The sequence below is a fragment of the Salvelinus fontinalis genome, chromosome 6 (genome assembly GCF_029448725.1).
Source record: "Salvelinus fontinalis isolate EN_2023a chromosome 6, ASM2944872v1, whole genome shotgun sequence".
NCBI lineage: Eukaryota > Metazoa > Chordata > Actinopteri > Salmoniformes > Salmonidae > Salvelinus > Salvelinus fontinalis.
Genome location: NC_074670.1, coordinates 45629278 through 45655967, shown reverse-complemented (window position 1 = coordinate 45655967; position 26690 = coordinate 45629278). Strand labels below are relative to the sequence as shown.

General features: G+C 45.6%; 1 protein-coding gene across 1 annotated transcript in view; it reads left to right on the top strand.

Moving 5' to 3' along the window:
• Window positions 1–26690, top strand: part of LOC129857900 (ras-GEF domain-containing family member 1C-like) — a 49380-nt gene that overhangs the window by 6028 nt on the left and 16662 nt on the right. Inside the window, exons 2-6 of the mRNA XM_055926583.1 lie at window positions 20488–20726; window positions 20859–20981; window positions 21196–21333; window positions 22145–22369; window positions 25684–25758. Coding sequence (XP_055782558.1) covers window positions 20499–20726; window positions 20859–20981; window positions 21196–21333; window positions 22145–22369; window positions 25684–25758 — 789 coding nt within the window. The 5' untranslated portion in view covers window positions 20488–20498. The remainder of the gene's footprint in view (window positions 1–20487; window positions 20727–20858; window positions 20982–21195; window positions 21334–22144; window positions 22370–25683; window positions 25759–26690) is intronic.

Here is a 26690-nt window from a genome sequence, read left to right as displayed (position 1 = left end):
AAATTTGAAGAATTCAAGGGGTCTGAATACTTTCCGAATGCAGTGTATATACAGTATACAGTATATCTCCTTCATTGTTTGTAATTATTATAATTTTTTATATATATATATTTTGCTGCCTCTTGGACCCCCCAGGGCCTGGGCCCAGTGGCTTCAGCCCCTGTAATCCCCTGCATTATCCTGCGCCCTGCACACGCTGACTGAAACCTGGCACAGCAGATGCTATTCTGTTTCTTAACACAGTGCTGCAAAAGAAAGGAAGACAAAGTAGGCAATTATAGCTTCATAACTGGACAGTGGGTACTTTGATTTTCCAAATGTTGTTGTCTTATAGCCTATTTATTATTATTATTTATTGTTTTCTATGCCTCTTTTTTATTTCATGAGATTTATTTCATTTATTTCGTGAGTTATTAATCTGAAAGTATAGGCTATTAGCCCACACAGGCCGTCGTCCTACAATATGTTCATTTATTGTTTGACATTTTGTTTCATTTCAGCAAAGTAATAGGCTACTGTTCAATAAGCCTTTTCAAATGAATAGGCCTAAATGCTAAATAAAAACATAGTTGTTCAATAAATTGTTCAAGGGCAAAGTAGCCTAATTGTAGAGTGCAATTTCACAAAAGCATGCGCATGGTGTCAATTTAGGCTGTTGTTTTACCATTTTTGTTTAAGCAAAACATTAGGCTACTATTCAATTGGCTTAAATATTGAATTAATAAATGTCGACGAAAAACATAATTGTTCAATACATTTTTTTAACCTTACAGCACATTTTCTATATTTGCGGATTAGGATCAGGTCCGGGTCTCAGATTTTCACTTTATCACATATAGTCGGACGGTTGCAGATGGGTTATTAGCAAGCGGGTGAACAAACAGCTGACCCGCGCATCAGTAGTCTGTGGATCATCATAACCTGACTGAAGATTTCGTAGTGAGCTTCCTAGGGACGTGTGTATCCCAGCTAGTCTATTCTATTCTCATATCTCATTATCTTGATGGTCATAAATCAACTTTATTTAATATTCACACAAAAAATGAGGTCGTAAAACGAGAAACATAATGGAGGTGGTGTGGTACCATTTGCAGAGAATGTGTTCCTTAACAATTTGATTTCAGTGTGAATGCAAACAGTATCCCAACCTTTGACTCTGTAAACAAACAGTATCCCAGCACATCATTTGTCACAATCTATAAATGATGGATTCCTTGTTACAAGAGTTTGCAGTGCATGATGGTTCCCCCATGAGGTAGTTTGATGATAGTAGGCTCTTGGGAAACCTCTTAGGTGGGCAGAGAGACACTCAAGACATTGTGGCTGCTGCAACTTCCCACTTTCCCCTCAGCTCCAGTCCCCTCCACCCCTCCTCACTCAACTGATCCTTCGAACTCTCCATGATCTGAGGGGCTCAGATTTCCCACCCCACCTACCCACTGCTCCAGCCTCAGAGATCCTTCTCAGTGGGCCTAATCCTAGCTGCACCTTTCACAGAGATGCAGCCCTCACTAACCACCAGACACCTGCATGCAGCCCTAAGCTTTTTCTGTGCTCGCTCTCTCAATCTCTCTCTTTCTCTCTAATGACACCTTGGGAAAAGGACTGAAGCCCAGCATCTGTGGCCTCTTTCACACTGGTTCACGTTTACTGAAGAAAGTGCAGCTGTGTACCTAGAGGGGTGAAAAACAAACTTTCTTCCACTCCACAGTTAAGGGTGACATCATGGGGAATGGGAAAATACTGTATCTCTTCTGAGGCTCGTCTCCTTTCATTCCCTAGAACTTGAGCTTCATTTCATTGAAATAACGTGGAAACAACATTGATTCAACCAGTGTGGGCCCAGTGGGAATGCACTCTCTGCAGATCTACTGGTGCAACTAGCATAGTTCCCATGGGCCCACTGGTGATACAGTTGTCAAGTGAAACCTGGGCCATATCCACAAAGCGTCTGAGAGTAAGAAAATAAGGAATAAGATTATATGGACAGATTCTAGATCTGCCCTCCTACTCTGAGAAGCTCTGTGGATCAGGAAGATCGCTCAAGAGGGACTTCGAAATTGGACATCTATCCATTTTGGGGCGGCAGGTAGCCTAGTGGGTAGAGCGTTGGACTAGTAACCGGAAGGTTGCAAGATCGAAACCCGAGCTGACAAGGTAAAAATCTGTCGTTCTGCCCCTGAACAAGGCAGCTAACCCACTGTTCCTAGGCCGTCATTGTAAATAAGAATTTGTTCTTAACTGACTTGCCTAGTTAAATACATTTTCCTGAGGACATCAGGAGATGCCTTCCAAACCGGCCACTAGGAGCAACAATGAGGGTTTTTACCACCCTAGCAAAGGTCTTTCGCTAGGGCATTGTGGATGGCGCTAATCCCATGACTCTGGATCAGAAGGTTGTCTGGTGGACACTAGTTTAAAAAAAATAATGTTTTAACCCTTTCCCAAACCTTAACCCTTAACCTTCTAAATTTGACGTTTGGAGGAACTTCTACATTTTAGGTTTGAAGAAACGGAACCATACTGAGCAGGAGGAGTCAATCCAAACACTTGACGTTTTGGAATAACTTCCGAATATGATGTTTAGAGAAACGCGGAGAAACGTCTAATTCTCCAGTAAGACTGAGAGCTTGTAGTGTGGATAAGGGCTCTGTGGGCTCAAGTTCCTCTAAGATAAGAGTTGCTGTGAGTCACCAACGCAAGGGCAGTCATTCAACCTCTCCCAGGTGGACTCCTGCACATGTGCCCCAATCCAGGCCCAGCCTAGAGAGAGAAACAGGTGTGCGTTTAAACAAGGGCATCATTTATGTTGACATGGCGTGAAATGGAAAGGGGCTTCTCTCAGCCTAGAACATGAGGTCACGGTGGGTAGTAGTGTATACTCAGGGTCCGAGTGTGTGTCTGAGGGGTAAGACACAGAGGGGTTGTTAGTCTGGCTGCTATGACAGGTTTAGCACCTCTTGAATGTTTATGGGTCTGTGTTGCCCGGTGTTGATGTCATGGTGATTTGGATGGTTCGTCCTTCAGAGAACAACTTCCAGACAGGTTTTTATCCGACAAACACGTTTTCAGATAAACAATCGTGGATTGAAATTGAAAAAGACAATGTGATGGTGTTGAAGGTCTTCATACATGACAGATCTACCAATCCCCTCAGGGGCCCTCTTATATCGGGGGCCTCGGGACAAGTCCACCAGAATCCTATACACTGATGATAGTCGTTTTGGTAGTGACCGTCCAAATTTATGTCATGGGCCAATCTCAAAGGATACCCGATTCTACATTCCACCGTGCACTACATGGGGAGTATTTGAGAGTTGGCGATACGGACATGGTCCTGCAGTGAAATACGAACGTAATGGCCTTGAATGTTCTGTGTCCAGAGAAAGAGTGAAGAGAAAAGAAAGAAAGAAAGAAAGAAAAGAGGGATGGAGCAACGATAGTAATGTAATGATGGAGGGAGAGTGTGTCACTGTCGGGAATCAACAGACTTCGAATTACCTCGCAACAAGTTAGATAGGACACCATGGCAACGCTCAGCACTCTACACTCTTCAATTTAGCTCTCTCGAATTCTACACTGCATCGGTGGTGTCATTCAAGCAGAGCTTGTAAAATGTGATAGTTGCCTGTAGGTTACATACAAGAAATACTACACAAGGCTACGCCTGGTTAGATGTAGGTATTCTACATCCTACATTTCCATAAAGTTCTATGTATTGGCCCAATTCAATTCATACCTAATCACATACATACTTCCCCTGTGGTTAGCATAAAACAAAAAGCAAGCCTTCCCGAAAGGCCATAGCTGTATACAGAGCTGCCTGTCTGGGATCCTGTCACAACACATGAGGCATGATACCAGAGTAGACAGAGCCAAGGCCCTAAAAAAAGTTATTATCTCACCCTTTCTTCTTCAGTAACAACGACAGATCATGTGTCTGTCTCTCTGTACAGTAGGGGTAATAAGGGATGCTGTAATATCTATTCAAAATCGTCACAGCCATTATGAAATTAGTAACGCAGTGATATTAGATTTGCATCGGTTACCAGTCACTCGTAACTGATTGGGTTGAATGTCAATTATGTCGCATGGCCCGTGCAAAATCAATGCAACGTAAAGAACATTTGACAAGCCTGTTTGAATCGCGCCTAAAGAGCTCGTATTAACTAGAAAGGTAACCTATTGCCATTGGGCAGGATCTGGCTGAATCAACGTTGTTCCCATGTCATTTCAACAAAACAATCTGTGTGTAAAACTGATTACATTTGAAAAGAAATCATCAACGTAAGGGAATTTAGTTTATTTTTCACATAACTTTTAACCTAAATCAATGACGTGGTGATTTGTTTTGTTGATTTCTCGTTTAATTCACAACTCAACCAAATGTAAGTCAAAACTAGACGTTGAACTGACATCTGTGCCCATCTAACAGTTTAACTTTAGTCCGTCCCCTCGCCCCAACCCGGGCGTGAACCAGGGACCCTCTGCACACATCAACAACAGTCACCCACGAAGCATCGTTACCCATCGCTCCACAAAAGCTGCGGCCCTTGCAGAGCAAGGGGAACCACTACTTCAAGGTCTCAGAGCAAGTGACGTCACCGATTGAAAGGCTATTAGCGTGCACCACCGCTAACTAGCTAGCCATTTCACATCCGTTACACCCAGTAGGTTTATTCAAATAATTTCAGTGACATTTGATTAATCCGTTCTATTATCCCTTCCCTCCCTCCATTTTATACATTTCTGAGTATCGTCTTTCAACCACCTTTTTAAAAGACGATAATTCCCCTGTAAGGGCCTCCTTAGAATGATGTCTGTTCGGAGAAAACCTCTCCCCTCCCTTCTCTTCAGTGCACCACTGCATCATGTGGCCGTTGTGAATCTGAATGTATGAATAATTCAACACTTCTTAAAGTAATATGACCCTTCTGAATGACAGATTGAGGGCATGTGTAGCTCGGGCATGTGCCGGTGCCGTTCATTCGGAGAGACAATTTGTATACTCCCCTCCAATTACCTCTAAGTAACACGAGAGATTACCTATTCATCTCAATGATGGATTACCAGGACGTGTACTCCAAGCATGTGCTGAACTGGCAAGTGTCTTCACTGACACTTCCAACCTGTCCCTGACTGAGTCTCACTCAACGCTGCCCTTTCCCACCTGGACAAAAGGAACACCTATAGGTGATGTCGGAAGTTTACATACACTTGGGTTGGAGTCATTAAAACTCGTTTTTCAACCACTCCACAGATATCTTGTTAACAAACTATAGTTTTGGCAAGTCGGTTAGGACATCTACTTTGTGCATGACGCAAGTAATTTTTCCAACAATTGTTTACAGACAGATTATTTCACTTATAATTCACTATATCACAATTCCAGTGGGTCAGAAGTTTACATACACTAAGTTGACTGTGCCTTTAAACAGCTTGGAAAATTCCAGAAAACAATGTCATGGCTTTAGAAGTTCTGATAGGTTAATTGTCATAATTTGAGTCAATTGGTGTACCTGTGGATGTATTTCAAGGCCTACCTTCAAACTCAGTACCTCTTTGCGTGACATCATGGGAAAATCCAAAGAAATCAGCCTAGACCTCAGAGAAAAAAATGTAGACCTTCACAAGTCTGGTTCATCCTTGGGAGCAATTTTCAAACGCCTGAAGGTACAAAGTTTCAACTGTACAAACAATAGTACGCAAGTATAAACACCATGGGATCACACAGCCGTCATACCGCTCAGGAAGGAGACGTGTTCTATCTCCTAGAGATTAATGTACTGTGGTGTGAAAAGTGCAAATCAATCCCAGAACAACAGCAAAGGACCTTGTGAAGATGCTGGGGGAAACGGGTACAACAGTATCTATATCCACAGTAAAACGAGTCCTATATCGACATAACCTGAAAGGCCGCTCAGCAAGGAAGAAGCCACTGCTCCGAAATCGCCATAAAAAAAGCCAGGCTACGGTTTGCAACTGCACATGGGGACGAAGATTGAAATTTTTGGAGAAATGTCCTCTGGTCTGATGAAACAAAAATAGAACTGTTTGGCCATAATGACCATCGTTATGTTTGGAGGAAAAAGGGGGATGCTTGCAAGCCGAAGAACACCATCCCAACTGGGAAGTAAGGGGGTGGCAGCATCATGTTGTGGGGGTGCTTTACTGCATGAGGGACTGGTGCACTTCACAAAATAGATGGCATCATGAGGAAGGAAAATTATGTGGATGTATTGAAGCAACATCTCAAGACATTAGTCAGGAAGTTAAAGCTTGGTCGCAAATTGGTCTTCCAAATGGACAATGACCCCAAGCATACTTCCAAAGTTGTGGCAAAATGGCTTAAGGACAACAAAGTCAAGGTTTTGGAGTGGCCATCACAAAGCCCTGACCTCAATCCCATAGAAAAATTGTGGGCAGAACTGAACAAGTGTGTGCGAGCAAGGAGGCCTACAAACCTGACTCAGCTACACCAGCTCTGTCAGGAGGAATGGGCCAAAATTCACCCAACTTATTGTGGGAAGCTTGTGGAAGGCTACCTGAAACGTTTGATCCAAGTTAAACAATTTAAAGGCAACGCTACCAAATACTAATTGAGTGTATGTAAACTTCTGACCCACTGGGAATGTGATGAAATAAATGAAAGCTGAAATAAATCATTCTCTCTATTATTATTTTGACATTTCACATTCTTAAAATAAAGTGGTGATCCTAACTGACCTAAGACAGGGAATTTTTACTAGGATTAAATGTCAGGAATTGTGAAAAACTGAGTTTAAATGTATTTGGCTAAGGTGTATGTAAATCTCTGACTTCAACTGTATGTGAGAATCCTATTCATTGACTACAGCTCAGCGTTCAACACCATTGTGCCCTCAAAGCTTATCAGTAAACTAAGGACCCTGGGACTAAACACCTCCATCTGCAAATGGATCCTGGACTTCCTGACGGGCCGCCCCAGGTGGTAAAGTCAGGGAACAACACATCCGCCACGCTGATCCTCAACACAGGGGCTCATCAGGGGTGCGTGCTCAGTTACCTACTGTACTCCCTATTCACTCATGACTGCATGGCCAGGCACGACTCCAACACCATCATCAAGTTTGCTTATAACACAACAGTGGTAGGCCTGATCACTGTCAACGATGAGACAGTCTATAGGGAGGAGGTTAGAGACCTGGTCGTGTGGTGCCAGGACAACAACCTCTCCCTCAAGGTGATCAAGACAAAGGATATGATTATGGACTACAGGAAAAGGAGGACTGAGCACGCCCCCATTCTCATCGACTGGGCTGTTGTGGGACAGGTTGAGAGCTTCAAGTTCCTTGGTGTCCACATCACCAACAAATTCTCATGGTCCAAACACATTGAAGACAGTCGTGAAGAGGGTACGACAAAGCCTATTCCCCCTCAGGAGACTGAAAAGATTTTGCATGGGTCCTCAGATCCTCAAAAGGTTCTACAGCTGCACCATCGAGAGCATCCTGGCTGGTTGCATCACTGCCTGGTATGGCTACTGCTCGGCCTCCAACCGCAAGGCATGACAGAGGGTAGTGCGTACGATCCAGTACATCACTGGGGCCTAGCTTCCTGCCATCCAGGACCTCTATATCAGGCGGTGTCAGAAGAAGGCCCTAAAACTTGTCAAAGACTCCAACCACCCTAGTCATAGGCTGTTCTCTCTGGTACCGCACAGCAAGCGGTACCGGAGATCCAAGTCTAGGTCCAAAAGGCTTAACAGCTTCTACTCCCAAGCCATAAGACTCCTGAACAGCTAATCAAATGGCTACCCAGACCCCTCTTTTACACTGCTGCTACTCTCTGTTTATAATCTATGCATAGTCACTTTAACGCAACCTACATGTACATGTTACCTCAATTACCATTGACTAACCGGTGACGCCGCACATTGCCTCTGTACCGGTATACCCCCTGTACATAGCCTCGCTTGTTATTTTACTGCTGCTGTTGAATTATTTGTTACTTTTATTTTCTATTTTCTACATATCTATTTTTTACTTAACACTTATTATTAGAGCATTGTTGGTTAAGGGCTTGTAAGTAAGCATTTCACTTTAAGGTCTACCTACACCTGTTGTATTTGGCGCATGTGACAAATAACATTTGATTTGATTTGTGTCATGGTGGATCTCAAGTGCAAGCTAATGTTTCTTCCTCCTCTTTCAACCTAGACATGTATTTTGGTATATAATTATAATGTAAACGTTGTAAGCTTTTAATAGTTTTAATAGTTAAGTAAAATAATGTTTTTAAATGGTGAGCAAGCATTGTGCCTTTTCCTTTTCAGTAATGTAAACGTTGTAGAAGTGTTGTGAAATGTGGTGTGTTGCAGGAGACAATATTACCCACCCTACGATCAGCGGTTGTGTTGAGAGTATACGATTTTCAACGTTAATCCTTTTTATGATAAAACTAAAGCTATACTGACATCTGATAAGAAGCTGTAGGTGTAATGGGAGTGAACGAGAGAATAAACTGGAAAATTAATACTCTATATACTCTATACAGAGTTTGTTTGATAGACACTAAGGTTTCACTGCGTGACCTTATGCTTTGCAAGTTGATCATTTCTTGAAACATTCATCTTGAATTAATCTAAATGTAAATTATAGTAAAGTGGTAGTGTGAGCCGATGAGCGTTTCTTTACAGATTGAAAGTGTGCTGCTTTTGTCCTCCAAGAGCCTTTCTCTCCCTCTCCTTCGTCCCTCTCTCTCCTTCATCCCTCTCTCTCTCCTTCGTCCCTCTCTCTCCTTCGTCCCTCTCTCTCTCCGTCGTCCCTCTCTCTCCTTCATCCCTCTCTCTCTCATTCGTCCCTCTCTCTCCTTCATCCCTCTCTCTCTCCGTCCCTCTCTCTCCGTCTTTCTCTCTCCTTCGTCCCCCTCTCTCTCCGTCCCTCTCTCTCCTTCATCCCTCTCTCTCCTTCATCCCTCTCTCTCTCCTTCGTCCCTCTCTCTCTCCTTCGTCCCTCTCTCTCTTCTTTGTCTCTCTCTCTCCTTCATCCCCTTCTCTCTCTCTGTCCCTCTGTCCTTCGTCTCTCTCTCTCCTTTGTCCCTCTCTGTCTCTCTCACTCTCTCTCTCCTCCGTCTCTCTCTCTCTCTCGGGCTGATAGACAGGGCCTATGGGAATACAACCACACCTCTTGCTGATGAGAAAACTATTTTGTTTTCTCCTCTCTGGGATGACTTCATTGGGCTCCGCTTTGTCGAGGCAGTCAACAGTCTCAGTCCCCTCACACACACAAACACACGTACGCTCACACACACAATGTCCATACTCGCTCAGGAATGAGGCCGGCTGGCTGCCGCTCACACACACACTCCCAGGATAGGGTGCGTTTATTGGCAGATAATTCCCAAAGAGGTTTACGTTGGGGATTGATGAAGCTGATCCGGCACGGGAACAGGTGCCCGGGATATGATGCAAACCCTGTCCATATGCCATGGTGGTGGCTGTTCAACAGAGGGATTTAGGGTACATGTTCATGTTTAGCTTGAACGTCTCTGCCATCTCCTCTCTCACTGTCATGCCATACCACAGAAAGAGGGTGGAGTATGGATGGAGAAATGGAATACCTCAATGGTAACTCGATAGTCGGTGTGTGTGTATGTGTGTGTGCGCGTGCATGGGCTTGTGTGTGTGTGTGCCTGCACGTGTGAATGTGTGTAACACAATGCACTCATTTGTTTGCAGCTGAACCCTCCACACACACACACACCACAAACAAAGAAAGGCGGTTTATGGTAGGTTAGAAAGCATGCTGAGACATATGCTTGCTATTTTTCACATTCTCTGTTGGAATTGACTCCACTCAGCTTGGCAGAAGCAACCCTAGCCTTGCTCATTTTCCTCGGGCGTAGTGCTGGACGCCAGTAGACTTTTGGGGTCCTGTTGTGACTGGGGAGGATGGAAAGCCAAAAGGGCTCCTATGCCAGCAGTCCCCACTGGGAGGACAGGCTGTTGCGGGGCCATCTGTATAGGCATCCTGACATAGAGGGTTGGGAAGTAGGGCGTGAGCTCGTGGAGAGGAATGGATGGACTAGTGGAGGGTGAAAGAGGAGAGATAGTGGAGACATTTTTGTTTTATTGTGTGAATCGATAACTACTGTGCTCAGGTGACATCTGATTTCAAAGACACTTTTATCCGGGGCTCAAATTGAGATAAAGCCCACAGAACCATTACAAAGCAAACCGCTTTCAAAGTATGTCTCCAATATAGGCCAGCAGTGCTACAACTCTGTGAAGTCTCACTCTCAGTCTCATTACACCCAAAACAGTGTCAGCACTAAAAATACATCAATGTTTTTTTAGAGCAGTTCCTAAAAATGGAAAAGGCACTAAAATAAAGAGCTTCCTAATAGAGTTCAAAAGCAGAGCTGGAGGAGAGAGGAGGAGTTTCTAGTTCAGTCCGAGACAGAGAAGAGTTTGTCTGCTCTCTGCCCTTGGTTGGAATATCTCCTCCTCACCCTTCCTTTCACCCGCCTCCTCACCCACCAAAGAGATGGTAAGTGTCACATTTGACCTCTCCTTGTCCTGGGAGAGTGACCCTGAATGACCTTTGAACCAGGAAATGAAAACAACAACAAAAACAAAGCCTACTGACATACCCATGAAGTATGTTTAGAAACCGGACGTTAAGTGTCAGCGGGATGTTTAGTCTCACCATTGGAGACTCGCTTTGAATATATTGAAAGGGTTTTGTAATATCTTTCTTATTCACAACCCACTTGAATAGAAGGATCTTGTCCATCCAATTGGCTGTCAGTAATACATACAGTCTCTATAACTTCCCTCAATAGAACTCGGCTGTTCTTAGGAAGCTGATACGGCAGGCTATATAATAAATTCCCTGTCCCCTCCCTGGTTAGATACTGTGTGCCAGCCAGAGGATAACAGCTAGGATCTCTGCCTGCTGTACAGATACACAACTGGTCTTGTCCTCGTGTCACTGACTTTGGAAGTGTTAAATTGCCAAGGAGAACATAGGCGAGTGAATGAATCCCTGTAAAACAGTCCAGGTGTTTTGTACTGCCTCAGTCTATGGTTATGTTCAGCCACTAGGCTTTCATAAAGCCTCCAAGGTCTCTGAATAAGACCCACTAAAACATCCCGGCCCAGGCTGAATAAAAGAGGTGGAAGAGGGCCTCTGATACTTGGATCGACCCTGGTGTAAACGAAGCCTTGGCTGTACTCAGGAAGCACTGGATCTAACCCCCTGAACTCTAACCCCTGACCCCTGAGAGGTCAGACAGAGATTTCCGACCTCACCGCTCCGTCTGACTCTCCCCCTCTCTCCTCTTCAGCCTCATTGTGGATCCTCAATGACCCTGAATACTGCCACTTTAACCCTTTAACCCTAATAGACTCATTAATCCTGTATGTCTGGGAAGTCAGACAGAGATTTGCTACTTCACTGATTCAGCCAGCTGCTCCCACTCCTCTCCCCCACTACACTACAGTCTGATTTGAGTGTTGTCTCCAATGCCCCTGACCTCTAACCCGTGTCTCCGAGAGAGCAGACGAGTAGCTATGTCTCTCCATCCCTTCCTTTCTGCCTCACTGAGAGCCAAGCAAGTGTGAGTAATCCAGGTTTATCTCTGTGCAAACGAGACAAAGCAAGATAGACGGATAGAGGACGGGTGAAGGAGAGAAGGAGCTGGAGGTGTAGCCTGACAGCTTCAGCACCCCAGTCATGCTAACAATGCCTTTGTTTCATCGCCACGGTGACAATGCTCTCCCAGCTCCTCCCCCCCCCCCCCCCCACACACACACACACCCCCTGTGTTAATCCTGGCAGAACAGAGCAAGCAGATCCGCTTGATGGTAACGATATCATAGCAGCCCCACAGGAACAAAAGGCAATGTGCACAACCAGTGTTTAATTTCAGCTGGATCCTGCCTGAACAGGATCCTGCACCTCTCCATTTTGGACTGTTTCGTTGGAACCTATTTGGCTGGATCCGGGTACCTCTCATGGCATGATAACTCATTTTTATAATAATTAAAGCCATCAACGTTCATTCGAGTTCTCCTGCCCCCCCCCCCCCCCCCCGCCCCCACAAAAAAAACGAATTGTGGAAAAAGTTGATTTTCAGCCTAGGCCTGATATTCTAAGAGTTGATACAAGTTGGGCTGGCCCAGGCTTATGGTTTGCGCACCGTTGTCACCGCCCCGATTTTTTTTTTTGGGGGGGGGGGGGGGGGGTTTGCTCAGATTAAAGTACTGCTTTCTGTTCATTCAGAATAGGCTACTACACCATGAGTAGGCCTATGAATTAGCCACAGAGGATCAATGGCTTCCTTTAAAAAATAGCCTAGCTGTGGATTGATTGTGTGTAGTCCAATAACACGGCATAGCGTACGGTTGGGAGCGCGTGGCAAATTTGTCAGTGAACACTATGCAGACAAATCCGTTTCTTTCTCTCCGCCGATTGTATTTGAAGACACAGGTTGGAAAGCAAATAGCTCCTGCTGAAAAGAGAAGCCTAATCTCTCTTCTGTAGGCTACCAAAATATTTGATCCACTTCCAAATATTGTTTTGCAAAGAATTAGCACTTTGTGACATCTGGTGATGTTAAAAGGGCTTTTTTACATACATTTGATTGATAGGCTATAACAAGAGAGATAGGCTTTTGGCACTAATGCATCGGCCATTGCCGGCGAGCGAGTCATTGGGTGAGTAAGTGAAACTGGAAAGCCTTTTTAAGGCTATCATTTCCTCAAATTGTAGCCTACTACACACCTAGGTCTAGGTTATTGATGGATTTAAGACAATGTTCGTTTTTATTGACCTCAGATTCTCAGTTTGTCAGTGCTATTTCGATCATTTGTTTATATGTTTATTTTTTACCCCCTTTTTATCCCCAATTTCGTCCTATCGAATTGGTAGTTACAGTCTTGTCCCATTGCTGCAACTCCCGTACGGACTCTCGGGAGAGGCGAAGGTCGAGAGCCGTGCGTCCTCCGAAACACAACCCCGCCAATCCGCACTACTTCTTCGCTTAAACCAGAAGCCAGCCGCACACCAATGTGTCGGAGGAACACCGTACACCTGGCGACCTTGTCAGCGTGCATGCGCCTGGCCCGCCACAGGAGTCGCTAGAGCGCGATGGGACAAGGACATCCCGTCTGGCCAAACCCTCCCTATCCCGGACGACACTGGGCCAATTGTGCGTCGCCCCACCCGGGTCGCGGCCAGCTGCGACACAGCCAAATATAGAAACAGGATCTGTAGTAACGCAGCTAGCACTTCGATGCAGTGCCTTAGACCGCTGCGCCACTCGGGAGGCCCCATTTCGATCATTTGTGCGGTATTAAAAAAGATTCTGCCAAAGTCTCCAGTCTTGTAAAATGACGTAGAATTGCATGAAATGCGTTTATAAAAGGCCACATTTCTCCCGGACCCTATGCTATTAAAAATGTTCTCCATGTGTGCATCTTCTGTAAGTACCTCTACTCTACTGCTCTATGCAACTACCAAATGCGATGATATGCACGCAATGATTTATAATAAAGGTGATTTATTTTTTTGGGGTACCACGGAATTCCCCAGGTTACCCCCCTCTCACGCTCACTTTTTGTTCCAGCACCTCCCGATTTTACCAACAATAGCAGCTGAAACCCCAAGCTGTGTGTCTAGACAGATGTGTGACTAGTGGCATTGTGTAAGAGAGCATGCAGACAGCCACCTACAGTTTGACAGTGTGTGTGCGCTTAATTTGTAAATTAAGCACACACACATTTGTAAATTAAGCACACACACTGTCAAACTAAAAGGTGGCTGTCTGCGTGCTCTCTTACACAATGACACTAGTCACACATCTGTCTAGACACACAGCTAGGGGTTTCAGCTGATATTGTTGGTCTCGGGCAAGTAGTTTGATAAACATCACCTACTGTGTTTTAGTTGATGTGATGATCAAGGCTCTATAGGAAAAGGAATGTGAGTGAAGAAAACCTGATTGTACAGAAGGTTACGACTTATGGGTGTGTCTGCATTGCAACTAGATCTCACACCTATGTCGCACGAAATCCTGCCCATAATCCTGCATTGCAGCATAATTCACCATCATTTTTGTGCAACCTCAGCTAAACGTGTCTGATACTGTTGGTTGACGTAAGCACTACTGTAATACACAGGCTGAGACAGGATGTGTATATTAGTGTTTCCTGACCGCTCTATTCTTCTTGACCATGATGCATTACCTGACTCTGTCTGTCTGTGTGTGTGTGTGTGTGTGTGTGTGTGTGTGTGTGTGTGTGTGTGTGTGTGTGTGTGTGTGTGTGTGTGTGTGTGTGTGTGTGTGTGTGTGTGTGTGTGTGTGTGTGTGTGTGTGTGTGTGTGTGTGTGTGTGTGTGTGTGTGTGTGTGTGTGTGTGTGTGTGTGAAGGGGGATACGACTAGAGTGAAAGCGGAAGCAAATCACACGTGTGTGAATAAGCCACTGAGTACACACACGCTCGTTCGTCTCTGGAATAGTGCAGGGGCTTAGAGTGTGTGTACACACAGAGTGGTGACTCATGGTTGAACTCAGATGTTCTCCCAGACTCATCATGGCCCTAGAGCTGTACAGCCTTAACTACACAGCCAGTCAGCCAGTAGTCAGCCATTAAGTCAGCCAGCCAGTCAGTCAGTCAGCCAACCAGTCAGTCAGCCAGCCAGCCAGTCAGCCAGTAAGTCGGTCAGCCAGCCAGCCAGTCAGCCAGCCATCAGCAAGCCAGCCAGTCAGCCAGTAAGTCGGTCAGCTAGCCAGTCAGTCAGTCAGCCAGTCAACCAATCAGTCAGCCAGTCAGCCCTACCTTACAGAGGAAATGCTTCCTTCTAGGAATCCCTGTGTACTGTATCTCTAGGACAGCATCATAGATGTGGCAGTGCCAAAGTAATCTACACCACAGCAGGGGTACTACAAGGACACACTGGGCTTTCCCTAGCATTGTCACATCTAGACCATTATATACATAAGATACTGAGTGAAAGAAATGGCTTCTTATTATGTCCAATCTCATTAGAATAGAATCAAACCTCACAATACATGTTTTGTTGAATTCAATTTGATTCACTTTGTTTGCTCAGTCCAGCTGCTTTTTCATCTAATTAATGACCAAACAATCAAAAAGGTCTGAGACTGAAGTGGTGACAGTGGCGGTCACAGTGTGTGTGTGTGTGTGTGTGTGTGTGTGTGTGTGTGTGTGTGTGTGTGTGTGTGTGTGTGTGTGTGTGTGTGTGTGTGTGTGTGTGTGTGTGTGTGTGTGTGTGTGTGTGTGTGTGTGTGTGTGTGTGTGTGTGTGTGTGCGTGCGTGCATTCATGCGTGTGCTCGTCTCTGCGTGCGTGCGTGCCCGCCTATGTGGGTGTGTGAGTGTACATGCTGTGAAATAGATGCATCCCTGTCAGAGGAGGTGAGTTATGGCATTAGAGGGCTAGAATGTTTTCTGTCTGGTCAGGTCTCAGACAGTATAAGTGGACTGTGACGGCGTAATGAAAAGACCTGGGTGTTAACTACCGTGCTAAATGCCTAATATCTCCTCTCAATGGATGCTGTCATTTATGTGACTTGTGTCACAGTTGGATCACACTGGCCTGCTATGACAACCAAAGACGAGGAAATGTCATCTGCTTTCCAGCATTTTTTTAATTTTTATCACAGATGTAGCTCGACAGCTGCTGAGGGATACGGGGTAGAGTGACAGCCACCCTCTTCCGCCTCCACTATTCCCTAACAAGATCTCACAGTTTAACGAATTTGACTTCAGATTCTGATGGTTATCCACGTTTCTCCAAACGTGAAATGTTCAAGTGTTTTTGACACCATGCGTTGCTCCTCCTGCGCCGTATCGTTCTGTTTCTCCAAACGTCAAATTTTAGAAGTTACCGAATGGTTAAGTTAATGGTTAAGATTTGGGATATGGTTCAAACTAAAAACGAGTGTCTACCACTGAGGTTGAACAGGCGACCTTCGGATCAAGAGTCATGGGATTACCATCAGGACTACTTGATGGTAATAGTGCTCACTGTTGCCCCTAGCGGTTTTGAAGTCATACAGGGCAACCCAAATAGCATGTGAGCGACTGGCTCTATTCTGTATTATGGAGCAACATTTGAAATTGTATTTTTTTTTTTACATTGGTTAAAAGTAGAGACAGAGCTGGAAAATGGTATATCATACACTAGAGTCGAGGAACAATGGGAAAGTAATTCTGCTTTGACAGTTGATGGCCCTCGAATGTTTTGGTACACCTACTGGAGACATCTTCTTTGTCTACACTCATTCGGCATTGTTCACACCCTCTTAAGCCTTAGCCCCTCCATTCTCTTTAAGGATTCACATGTGAGGTCATGTGCTCAGCAACCAAATATTTCGAGACGAAAGGCTGGTTTGTACCAAGGGTGTATTTGTAAAGTCAACCTGGAGTGCCAGAGTGCGCTCTGGGTGTTTGTAAACTCAGAGAGTTTCACTCTCTGAGCATTCAGAGCGCATACTGGATGCACTGGCCGAGAAGTAGGGTCGATCTGAGCGTTCTGACCTAACAACAGCAATCAAGCACCCAAGCTAACTGGCTAACTTGCTAGCTACTGCCAGAAAAAAAATGAGAGAACAACTCACTCTGACCATTTTACTCACCCTAGCAGAGCTGGTTAGGCAGTTTTCATGTTATCCAGAGCATTGGTGACTGTAACTGTGCTGCTGGCTACAATTTAATTTAGTTTTTTTGACAATGTGTACTGACACCGGCCATATTCAACAGGTGTTGACAATTCCTGACATTTAATCAGAGTGGTCTGCTGGAGGTCATTTTGCAGGGCTCTGGCAGTGCTCCTCCTTGCACAAAGGCGGAGGTAGCGGTCCTGCTGCTGGGTTGTTGCCCTCCTACGGCCTCCTCCACGTCTCCTGATGTACTGGCCTGTCTCCTGGTAGCGCCTGCATGCTCTGGACACTACGCTGACAGACACAGCAAACCTTCTTGCCACAGCTCGCATTGATGTGCCATCCTGGATGAGCTGCACTACCTGAGCCACTTGTGTGGGTTGTAAACTCCGTCTCATGCTACCACTAGAGTGAGAGCACCGCCAGCATTCAAAAGTGACCAAAACATCAGCCAGGAAGCATAGGAACTGAGAAGTGGTCTGTGGTCACCACCTGCAGAACCACTCCTTTATTGGGGGTGTCTTTCTAATTGCCTATAATTTCCACCTTTTGTCTATTCCATTTGCACAACAGCATGTGAAATGTATTGTCAATCAGTGTTGCTTCCTAAGTGGACAGTTTGATTTCACAGAAGTGTGATTGACTTGGAGTTACATTGTGTTGTTTAAGTGTTCCCTTTATTTTTTTGAGCAGTGTATAATATATTTTAAAATGTAGTTTTTTTTACTACATTATTCCATATGTGATATTTCATAGTTGTGATGTATTCACTCGTATTCTACAATGTAGAAAATAGTAAAAATACAGAAAAACCCTTGAATGAGTAGGTGTGTCCAAACGTTTGACTGGTACTATATATACAGTGCATTCGGAAAGTATTCAGATCCCTTGACTTTTTCCACATTTTGTTACGTAACATCCTTATGGATAATTTTTTTCCCGCTCTTCAATCTACACACAATACCCCATAATGGCAAAGAAAAACCTGTTAAAAATATATATAATTTAATCACATTTACGTACGTATTCAGACCCTTTACTCAGTTCTTTGTTGAAGCACCTTTGGCAGCAATTACAGTCTTCTTGGGTATGACGCTACACTCTTGGCACACCTGTATTTGGGGAGTTTCTCTCATTCTTCTATGCAGATCCTCTCAAGCTCTGTCACGTTGGTTGGGGAACATCGCTGCACAGCTATTTTCAGGTCTCTCCATAGATGTTTGATCGGGTTCAAGTCCGGGCTCTGGCTGGGCCACTCAAGGACATTCAGATACTTGTCCCGAAGCCACTCCTGCGTTTTCTTGGCTGTGTGCTTAGGGTTGTTGTCTTGTTGTTAGGTGAGTCTGAGGTCCTGAGCGCTCTGTAGCAGGTTTTTATCAAGGATCTCTCTGTACTTTGCTCCGTTCATCTTTCCCTTTCTCCCAGTCCCTGCCGTTAAAATGATCCCCACAGCTGCCATCACCATGCTTTATCGGAAGGGATGGTGGCAGGTTTCTTCCAGATGTGACGCTTGGCATTCAGGCCAAATAGTTCAATCTTGGTTTCATCAAACCAGAGAATCTTGTTTGTCATGGTCTGATTGTCCTTTCGCTGTCTTTTGGCAAACTCCAAATAGGCTGTCATGTGCCTTTTACCAAGGAGTGGCCACTCTACCATAAAGACCTGATTGGTGGAGTGCTGCAGAGATGGTTGTTCTTATGGAAGTTTCTCTCATTGCCACAGAGGAACTCTGGAGTTCTGTCAGAGTGACCATCTGGTTCTTGGTCACCTCCCTGACCAAGGCCCTTCTCCCCCAATTTGCTCAGTTTGGGTATTGTGTGTAGATTGATGAGAATTGTATTTTCTTTTAATCCCTTTTAGAATAAGGCTGTAACGTAACAAAATGTGGGAAAAGTTTAGGGGTCTGAATACTTTCCGAATGCACTGTATATATAACATTTTGTGGGAGTTGGCCCCTTGCGAGGTGGCCCTGTGAAACTGCGCTACGCCACTGTGTGTGTGTGTTTGTGTGTGTGTGTGTCTGTGTGTGCGTGCGTGCGTGCGTATGCGTGCTTATGCGTGCGTATGCGTGCATGTTTGTAATTTGGGCAGAGAAACAAAGGGAAGCAGAAGGCTTGGAGTGGAAACTTGAGACACCCGTCACGATCGGCGTGTCGGCTTGACCTCTCACCTCCTAGGCAGTAGTGACACCAGTCAGTCAAGAAGATCCGGGGGGAGAGAGGGCAGACAGTTAAACATGACCTTAGTTTTCAGTATATTGTGATAGGAATCCTACCACTCCATTGCTCCCAAATGATTTAGCACGGTCGTTCATATTGCCATTCAACGCTCAGAATACGCTCAGATGTGTACTTTTCTAGTCAATGATCTACATGGGAAAGTGAATGGATTTAAATGCTTTTGAACAGTCCCAGCCCTGAAGGGCCATTTTGAGTGTGTAGGCTAGCTATGCTATGCTTAATTTATACTGTAAGTATTGATCTCTCCCTTCCGCTATGAAAGTCAATATAGGACAAGAGATCTGCTTTGTCTTCTCCTGAACACAGAGAAAAGCCTTGTCACACCCAGTCCAGCCTAGCCTCGTCACACACACACACACACACACACACACACACACACACACACACACACACACACACACACACACACACACACACACACACACACACTAACACTCTCCTATGGAGATTGCTGCTGTTGTGGCACTGGCACTGAAGCCCTGCCTCTGTTTGTTTAGGCTGCTTGTATACATTTTGAGATTGGGTAGGCAAAGCAGGGAGACCAAGCAATGTTTACATCTGAAAGAGAGTCCTCTTCTTTGCTTGGCACTGCGTGTTTACTGACTTTCTCTCTCACCACTGCCGGGGAGTAAGACACTGGCTGTGGGTTTGTTTTTCAAAAAGTCTAAAGACATGACCTTTTCATAAGAAAGCCAATGGGTCAGGGAGAGACTGCAGATAGGCTTGCTCGGCCGCACCTTTTTGTTACCTGATGCCAGTGATTCACAATAAATACCTGGAATTGGCATGCTACTGTTCTTCCTTCTTTGGAGGCTGCTTAGTTTATAGCTAACACTGGCTAAATCAGTGTCATACCACCATCTATAGACTCAATATGATATTATCCATTAGTGTCTATTGTGGGCTAAGAAGTCCCATGATGCCATAATGCAGTCTTGATGTGGGCCTACCCTTCCTGACCTCTATAACACCACACTTTAATATATAGTGCTTATTCACACCACAACTACCTTGTTGGCCCGTTGAGAGGGATGTGTTGAATTTTTTAAAACGTGTAACGGAGCACGGTCTAAGAGCAGCGCGGAGAGAGAGAGAGATGAGGGTTGAGAGAGAGAGAGAGAGAGAGAGAGAGAGAGAGAGATGAGGGGTAGAAAGAGGACACGGAACGCTTTCTCACGGCAACGGTCTCCACGGCGACGGCGTGACCCACATATCCCTTCTCTCTCGTTGTCCTCGGAGACGGGCAGCTGTTTTGGGGCAGGGGGGGACGAAGACGGCGGCTGTGGCGGGCGGGTTGTAATGGAAGGAGTGTGTAGTGGAGACTGAACTAGAGATAATGCTCTGAGAGGGTAAACATCTTGCCTGCTGAATGTGATATGACAAACAGAGAGAGAAAGAAAGTCGGTGTGTGTATGGTGTGTGTATGGTGTGTGTATGGTGTGTGTATGGTGTGTGTATGCACGCCTGTGTTTGTGGTTGTGTGTAGTTGAGTGGGTTTGTGCGGAATCTGTCTATATGTATATATCTGCCATGCACGTGTGTTTAAATAGCCCTCATCCATTACACTTTCACTCTCAAGCCAGGAGAGGAATGCCCCAGACTGTGTGCCCAGCAGCAGGCACCATGTTTACCCCCAGTGGCTTCAGCCCCCACCTGGCCTCCACCTGCTCTGAGGCTGACCCGGTGATCGAGGATGAAGGGGGCCCTCAGGAGGCCCGGGGGCCTGGGGCTTGCCTGGCCGAAGGACCCCCCATCACCTCCGCCTCCCTGGACACTCTCATCCAGCACCTTGTGCCCACCACAGACTACTACCCAGAGGTAAACAACTATTAGAGGGCCAGTAATCTATCCTGCTTGTACTGGCCACAGCATCAGTAGTAGAAATAGGAATAGTAACAGCAATGGTAATGTTAATGATAATGTTAATACTGTATGTATTTCCTTCCACAGAAAGCCTATGTGTTTACGTTCCTGCTGAGTGCTCGTCTGTTCATCTCTCCTGCTGAACTACTGGCCAGACTCTGTGAGACCTGCATCAAACAACAGCAGCTGGACCAGAGTCCACTGGACATGGTCAGTACACACACACACTGACAACACGCACCTACTGACCACTTATACACAGAGTCCTCTCAACACGGCCAGTACTGCTTACACACACATACACAGTCACTCAACACACACAGCTACTGCTGATCACTTCTGCACACCTACTGAAAGCTTTCCTTCCCAGTGTCTCTGACTGTGTCTTCTTCTCCTGCGTCTCTCCCCCCCCTCCCCCCCCCAGGCTAAAGTGAGGAAGTTTGGTCCCAAGATCCTGCAGCTGCTGACAGAGTGGACAGAGACGTTCCCCACAGACTTCCGAGAGGAGAAGATGGTGGGCCTGTTCAAAGACATTATCCACAGGATAGCACCCTGTGATGAGGTGAGGAGTAGAGAGAGAGGTAGAGGATGGGAGGATGGGAGGGAGGGAGGGAGGCAGGCTACCCTCCGTAGTCTCAAAGACGAGACTGAGAGCAGGGTGAAGGGGTGTGGTGCTCTGAATGTACAAAACAGTGCAATGTTATACAATCCTATTCCACTGCATTACAGGTGAGAGAGCAGGATAGGGAGAGAGTCAAGCGAGAGAGAAAGAGAGGAGGGACAGAGAGGAAGAGAGATGAGAAGTGAGAACAAGGGGAGGGGTTGTGGCATTGGCTCTGCAGCCTCAGGGCAAGAGAGCGAAAGAGATGGATGATGATGATGGAGGTAGAGAGAGGGATGGAGGATGGAGAGCAGGAAGGGGAGGAAGTGAGGGGAGGTTGGATGTGAGGGAGGAACAGGGATGGAGAGAGAGAGCATGAGGAGGCTAATGGTGATGAATGTGCAGTTATTTGTGGCTGCAGAGCAGAGCTGGGCCCAGGCAGGGTTCTCGCTCTGGGTCATTTATGGCACGCTGTGGGTGATTTACTGAGGCCCGACCTGTTGGCCCCAACCAACAGCCTACAGCAACACAGCTCAGTGGGAGGCTGGACGCACATACACACACTGGGGGGAGAACACACACACACGTCCATGCACACAGAAGAAACAATGATGTGAAAGAGGTGCGTGAACTGTGAAGGAGAGGGATGGAGTCTGGGAAGATGAGGATGATGATGATTTTTGTCATCTCCTGATGATGATCCTAATGTTGAACATCATTAATATGTTTATGATCATTATTAGTTGTCTAATCCTTATAATGTCCACCCCAGGCGTACTGGAAGACACTGAATCAGGTGCTGCAGACCCTGAGCCAGAAGCTGGCAGCCATCGCCCAGGGAGAGGAGTGCATCGTCAAAGTGAACGCCTCCTCAGTCTCCTCAATCTCTGACAAGCTGGTGGCCTTCAAGACCAAGTCTCCACCCATCCAGAAGGAAATGCTGTCTATCTGCAACGACCCTTACACACTTGCACAGCAACTCACCCATATAGAACTGGTAAGGAGAGGGGGAGGAAGGATAGGATGGGAGGCGGGGGTTAAAAAGAGGTCATAGAGAGAGCGAGAGAGATGAGAAGGGAAGAGGAAAAGAAGGAGAGAGAGAGAGAAGCAGAGATGAAAGAGAATGAGATAAGGATGCCTGACGTAAGGGAGAGAGATGATGAGAAGGGTAGAGAGAGATGACACTAAGAGAGAGAGAGAGCAGAGGGGAGAAAAGAACAGACACAGCAATAAAGCGTAGATGAGGACAGCTGTAGAATCAAAAGAGAGAAAGAGGGAGAGGAGAAAGAGAGAGAGAGAGAGGAGAGAGAGAGAGAGAGAGAGAGAGAGAGAGAGAGCGAGCGAGCACTGAAATCTTCCAAACAACCCAGAGGACAGCTAGTTCTCCCATTGGCTTGATTACCAGCTAACTATTCCAGTATTCATTTTAAATGCCCCCCTGTTAGCTCTAGCCTACAGCTGACTAATAGGCTTCGAAAAAGGTGCTCTGAAGACACACAAACAGACCGGGCTGAGCAACAAATGATCGGAGGAGGACGACCTACTCCCACTGATTGAGTGACGTGTGTTCATGTGTGTGTTTATGTGTTCATGTGTGTGTTTTATGTGTTCATGTGTGTGTTTTATGTGTTCATGTGTGTGTTTTATGTGTTCATGTGTGTGTTTATGTGTTCATGTGTGTGTTTTATGTGTTCATGTGTGTGTTTTATGTGTTCATGTGTGTGTTTATGTGTTCATGTGTATTGGTGTGTGGGGGTGTTTTTATGCGTTTGTGTGATTCTGTGTCTGTGTGGGGGGAAGGGGGATGGGGGTTGTGTGTCTGTTTGTCTGTGGGTCGGTGTGTGTGTGTGTGTGTGTGTGTGTGTGTGTGTGTGTGTGTGTGTGTGTGTGTGTGTGTGTGTGTGTGTGTGTGTGTGTGTGTGGGCGGGGTGTGTGTGAGATTGTAAGGGCCGTCCTCCGCAGGCCTGAGTAAGCATGTGCTCTCATCTGATAAGCATGACATCATCTCAGAAGTCAGTGGTTTGCCCGAGGCATTTAACAAAGGGAATAAAACCGCAGTGGATATATGTGACCTGACAGCGTTACAATCCACAGCGCACACACACACACACACACACACACAAACGCACACACACACACATCCTGACTAATGTGCAATCTCTCAGACATACTGTAAAACTGACAAACTGTAAAGTGCTTCATCACAGTCCCGAAATGCCTGCATTCTGGCATTCACTAAGTCCTGGCTGACAGATCAGAACCGAGACGCTGATTTAGAAATCGACGGCTTTGGGGTTCCCGTGCTCCAGGACCGTGATGCATAAACAATGGGCGACGCACAAGGTGGAAAGGTCTGCCTCTACATTAATAAACGATGGCTCAACACGGTGGTCATACGTGAGAGTGTGTGTGACCCAGATATTTTTATCGGTGTCACTTCGGCCCTTTTTCTTACCATGGGAGTTCCCCCAGATGTTTGTCACGCCGGTCTACATCCTTTCTAGAACTAACGGGGACAAGGCGACGGACACCATCTCCCGGACCGTACAAAGGTTCCAGTACAACTCCCTGACGCTCTGAACCTCTTTATGGGCGACTTTAATCACTGTTTGCTGAAGAAGTATCTCAATCGCTACCAATACGTCACCTGCCCTAAAAGACATGGCAACGTGTTGGATTTGTGTTACGGGACAGTAAAGGGGGCATATAAATCCATTGTCAGAGCTCCACCGGGCTCGTCTGACCATAGCACTGTTTAACTCGTTCCCACCTTAAAAACCTGTCCTGAAGAGAGGCAAAGTTGAACGAAGAAATGTTCAAGTGTGGACGGCTACTGAGCACCTTCAGGACTGCTTTGACAATACATGTTTCCTAGCTCCATGTTTCCTAGTTTCCTAGCACTGACCTCGATTAGTTGACTGACACTGTGAGCAGCTATGTTTCATTCTGTGAAAATGAGGAAATACCCCAGAAATCAGGCTAGATATTTCCAAATAACAATCCTTTGGTAACCACATGTCTTAGCAGAGAGGCTTTTGTACAGTTTAACATAGTCAGCTAGTTGACGGACTTTTTAACCAATAGAATTCAAAGGGTGAAAGTCAAAAGTTCCCTATCCTCCACTGGTTCACCACAAGGGTGCGTCCTTTCCCCTCTGTTGTTTGTACTGTACACTAATGATTGTCAGAGTAATCACGACTCTGGACACATCATTAAGTTTGCGGACACCTTGGTTATGGCGAGTCTTTTACAGGAAGAGGAGGTGAGCCACGGCCCAGTGGTGGAGGAGCTCTTTGGATGGCGTGACCGCTCCTACTTAGAATAACTTAATGTCACGAAAACCAAGGGTATGGTTATTGATCTCCAGAAGAGCTCACTGCCGCCAATGCAGACTCTTATAGATGGTGAGCTAGTGGAGACCGTTGATCGATACAAATATATCTTGGCGCTTTCCTTGACAGCAAACTGAGTTTTGAGCACAATATGTATGCTCTCTTCCCGAGGGAACTCTTTTACAGATCGTTCATTGCATCCAGTTTGACATTCAATATGATCTGCTGTTTCGGTAATTGAAACTTAGAGTAAGAACAGGCTGGGTAACATTGTGAAACAAAGTAGTAGGATCGTTGGTATGAACTTAACCCGCCTTTTTCACCTGTATCAGACACGAGTCGTATGTAAGGCGCAATCCATTCTGAGGGACTCCCAGCATCCCTTGTTTGTTGAAGTTATGTTGCTTCTCTCAGGGCACCGATGCAGGCTCCCTAAGTTTAAAACTAACAGGTCTAAACTCTCCTTCATGCCAGCTGCTATCAGCTTTCTCAATAAGCTATAGTAGTACTGGTAGTTGTGTATTGCTGTATATTGTTTTTGTGTATATTTATTGTCATGTGTTTTTAACTATGTGCTGCGAAATGAATAACCCGCCCGGGGATAATAAAGACTACTCTACACGCACACGTGCACAGCTATCTGTGCTGTGGACTACCACCTCATGCTTGGATTTTCTATTAGTGTTGCCCTATGTCTATGCCCCTATGGCTGCATTTACACAGGCAGCCCGATTTGGATCTTTTTGTGGTCTTTCGACCAATCAGATCAGATATTTTGTCAAAAAATGGTCTGCCTGTGAAAATGCAGCCAAAGTAAACGTGTGAGCTAATATAGCTGCATACCAGGGCTCATCTGTAAATTCAAGGAAATGTGATATCTTGTCAATGATTCATGACTTCCTGTAATGATTGGCTACCATTACTGATACTCATTTAGTATCCATGGCCATGTCGCTATGCTCTGCTCTGTGTGTTTCAGGAACATCTGAGTCACATCGGCCCTGAAGAGTTTGTACAAGCCTTTGTTCAGAAAGACAAACTGGTTAGCACTCAGGTATGGTATAGTATACGGCACTTTGTCAGTGGAAATAACATTACAATATACCGCTGTGTGAATCATTTTTTGGCCTTTTGAAAAGAGTGTGTGAGAGAGAGAGGGAGTATGAGTGTTTCAGCATCACTAATTAGAAGGCAGTTCTATAGGGCCACTCAGGGGCCAGCAGGTCACTAAGGCCCCGCTCTGCCTGGGGCTCACTTTAATGATGATGGCTGGACACAACACACACACACATACACACAGTTGCACACACACACACACACTACGTTATTTTTAACTCTCCATCTCTCTGTGCTTCTCTCTTTTTCTCTCCCTCTCTCCCTCTCTCTCTCTCGCTGTAGTAATTACCCTATTTCCATTGTCTCTGCCAGCTGCTGATGACATTAACACAGGGAGGGGGCGTGTCTGTCTGTCTGTCTGTCTGTCTATAGTTAGATAGATGCCTCCATAACATCAGACGAAACCCCTATAGCACCTATAGCTTCAACTCAGTCAGCCCACTGGGAACACACTGGTTGAATCAACGTTTCCACGTCATTTCAATGAAATGACGTTGAACCAACATGGAATAGATGTTGAATTGAGATCTGCGTCCAGCTAAAACGGAAATTATTATGGCGAAATCGTTTAATCCACATAAAATGACAATAATTAACTCCTTTATTGATCACTGAGGGCCTGATTCAGACTTAATAGAAGAAAAAAAGGGGGAAAAAGAAGAAACCCTTTGAGACACAGCGTAAACCGAGCCCGTGCACTTGGGCAGATACTGTGTGTGACTGTGCGAGAGCGAAGTCTTGCATGTCACTCGTCTCAAAATCTGCGGCACTGCTCGTGGCAACACCATTTCGCTGAGTCTACCTTTAAACGTACAATTGCAAACAGCAACAACAACAAAAAACACATCCTTAAGAGATGGTCGGCCTACA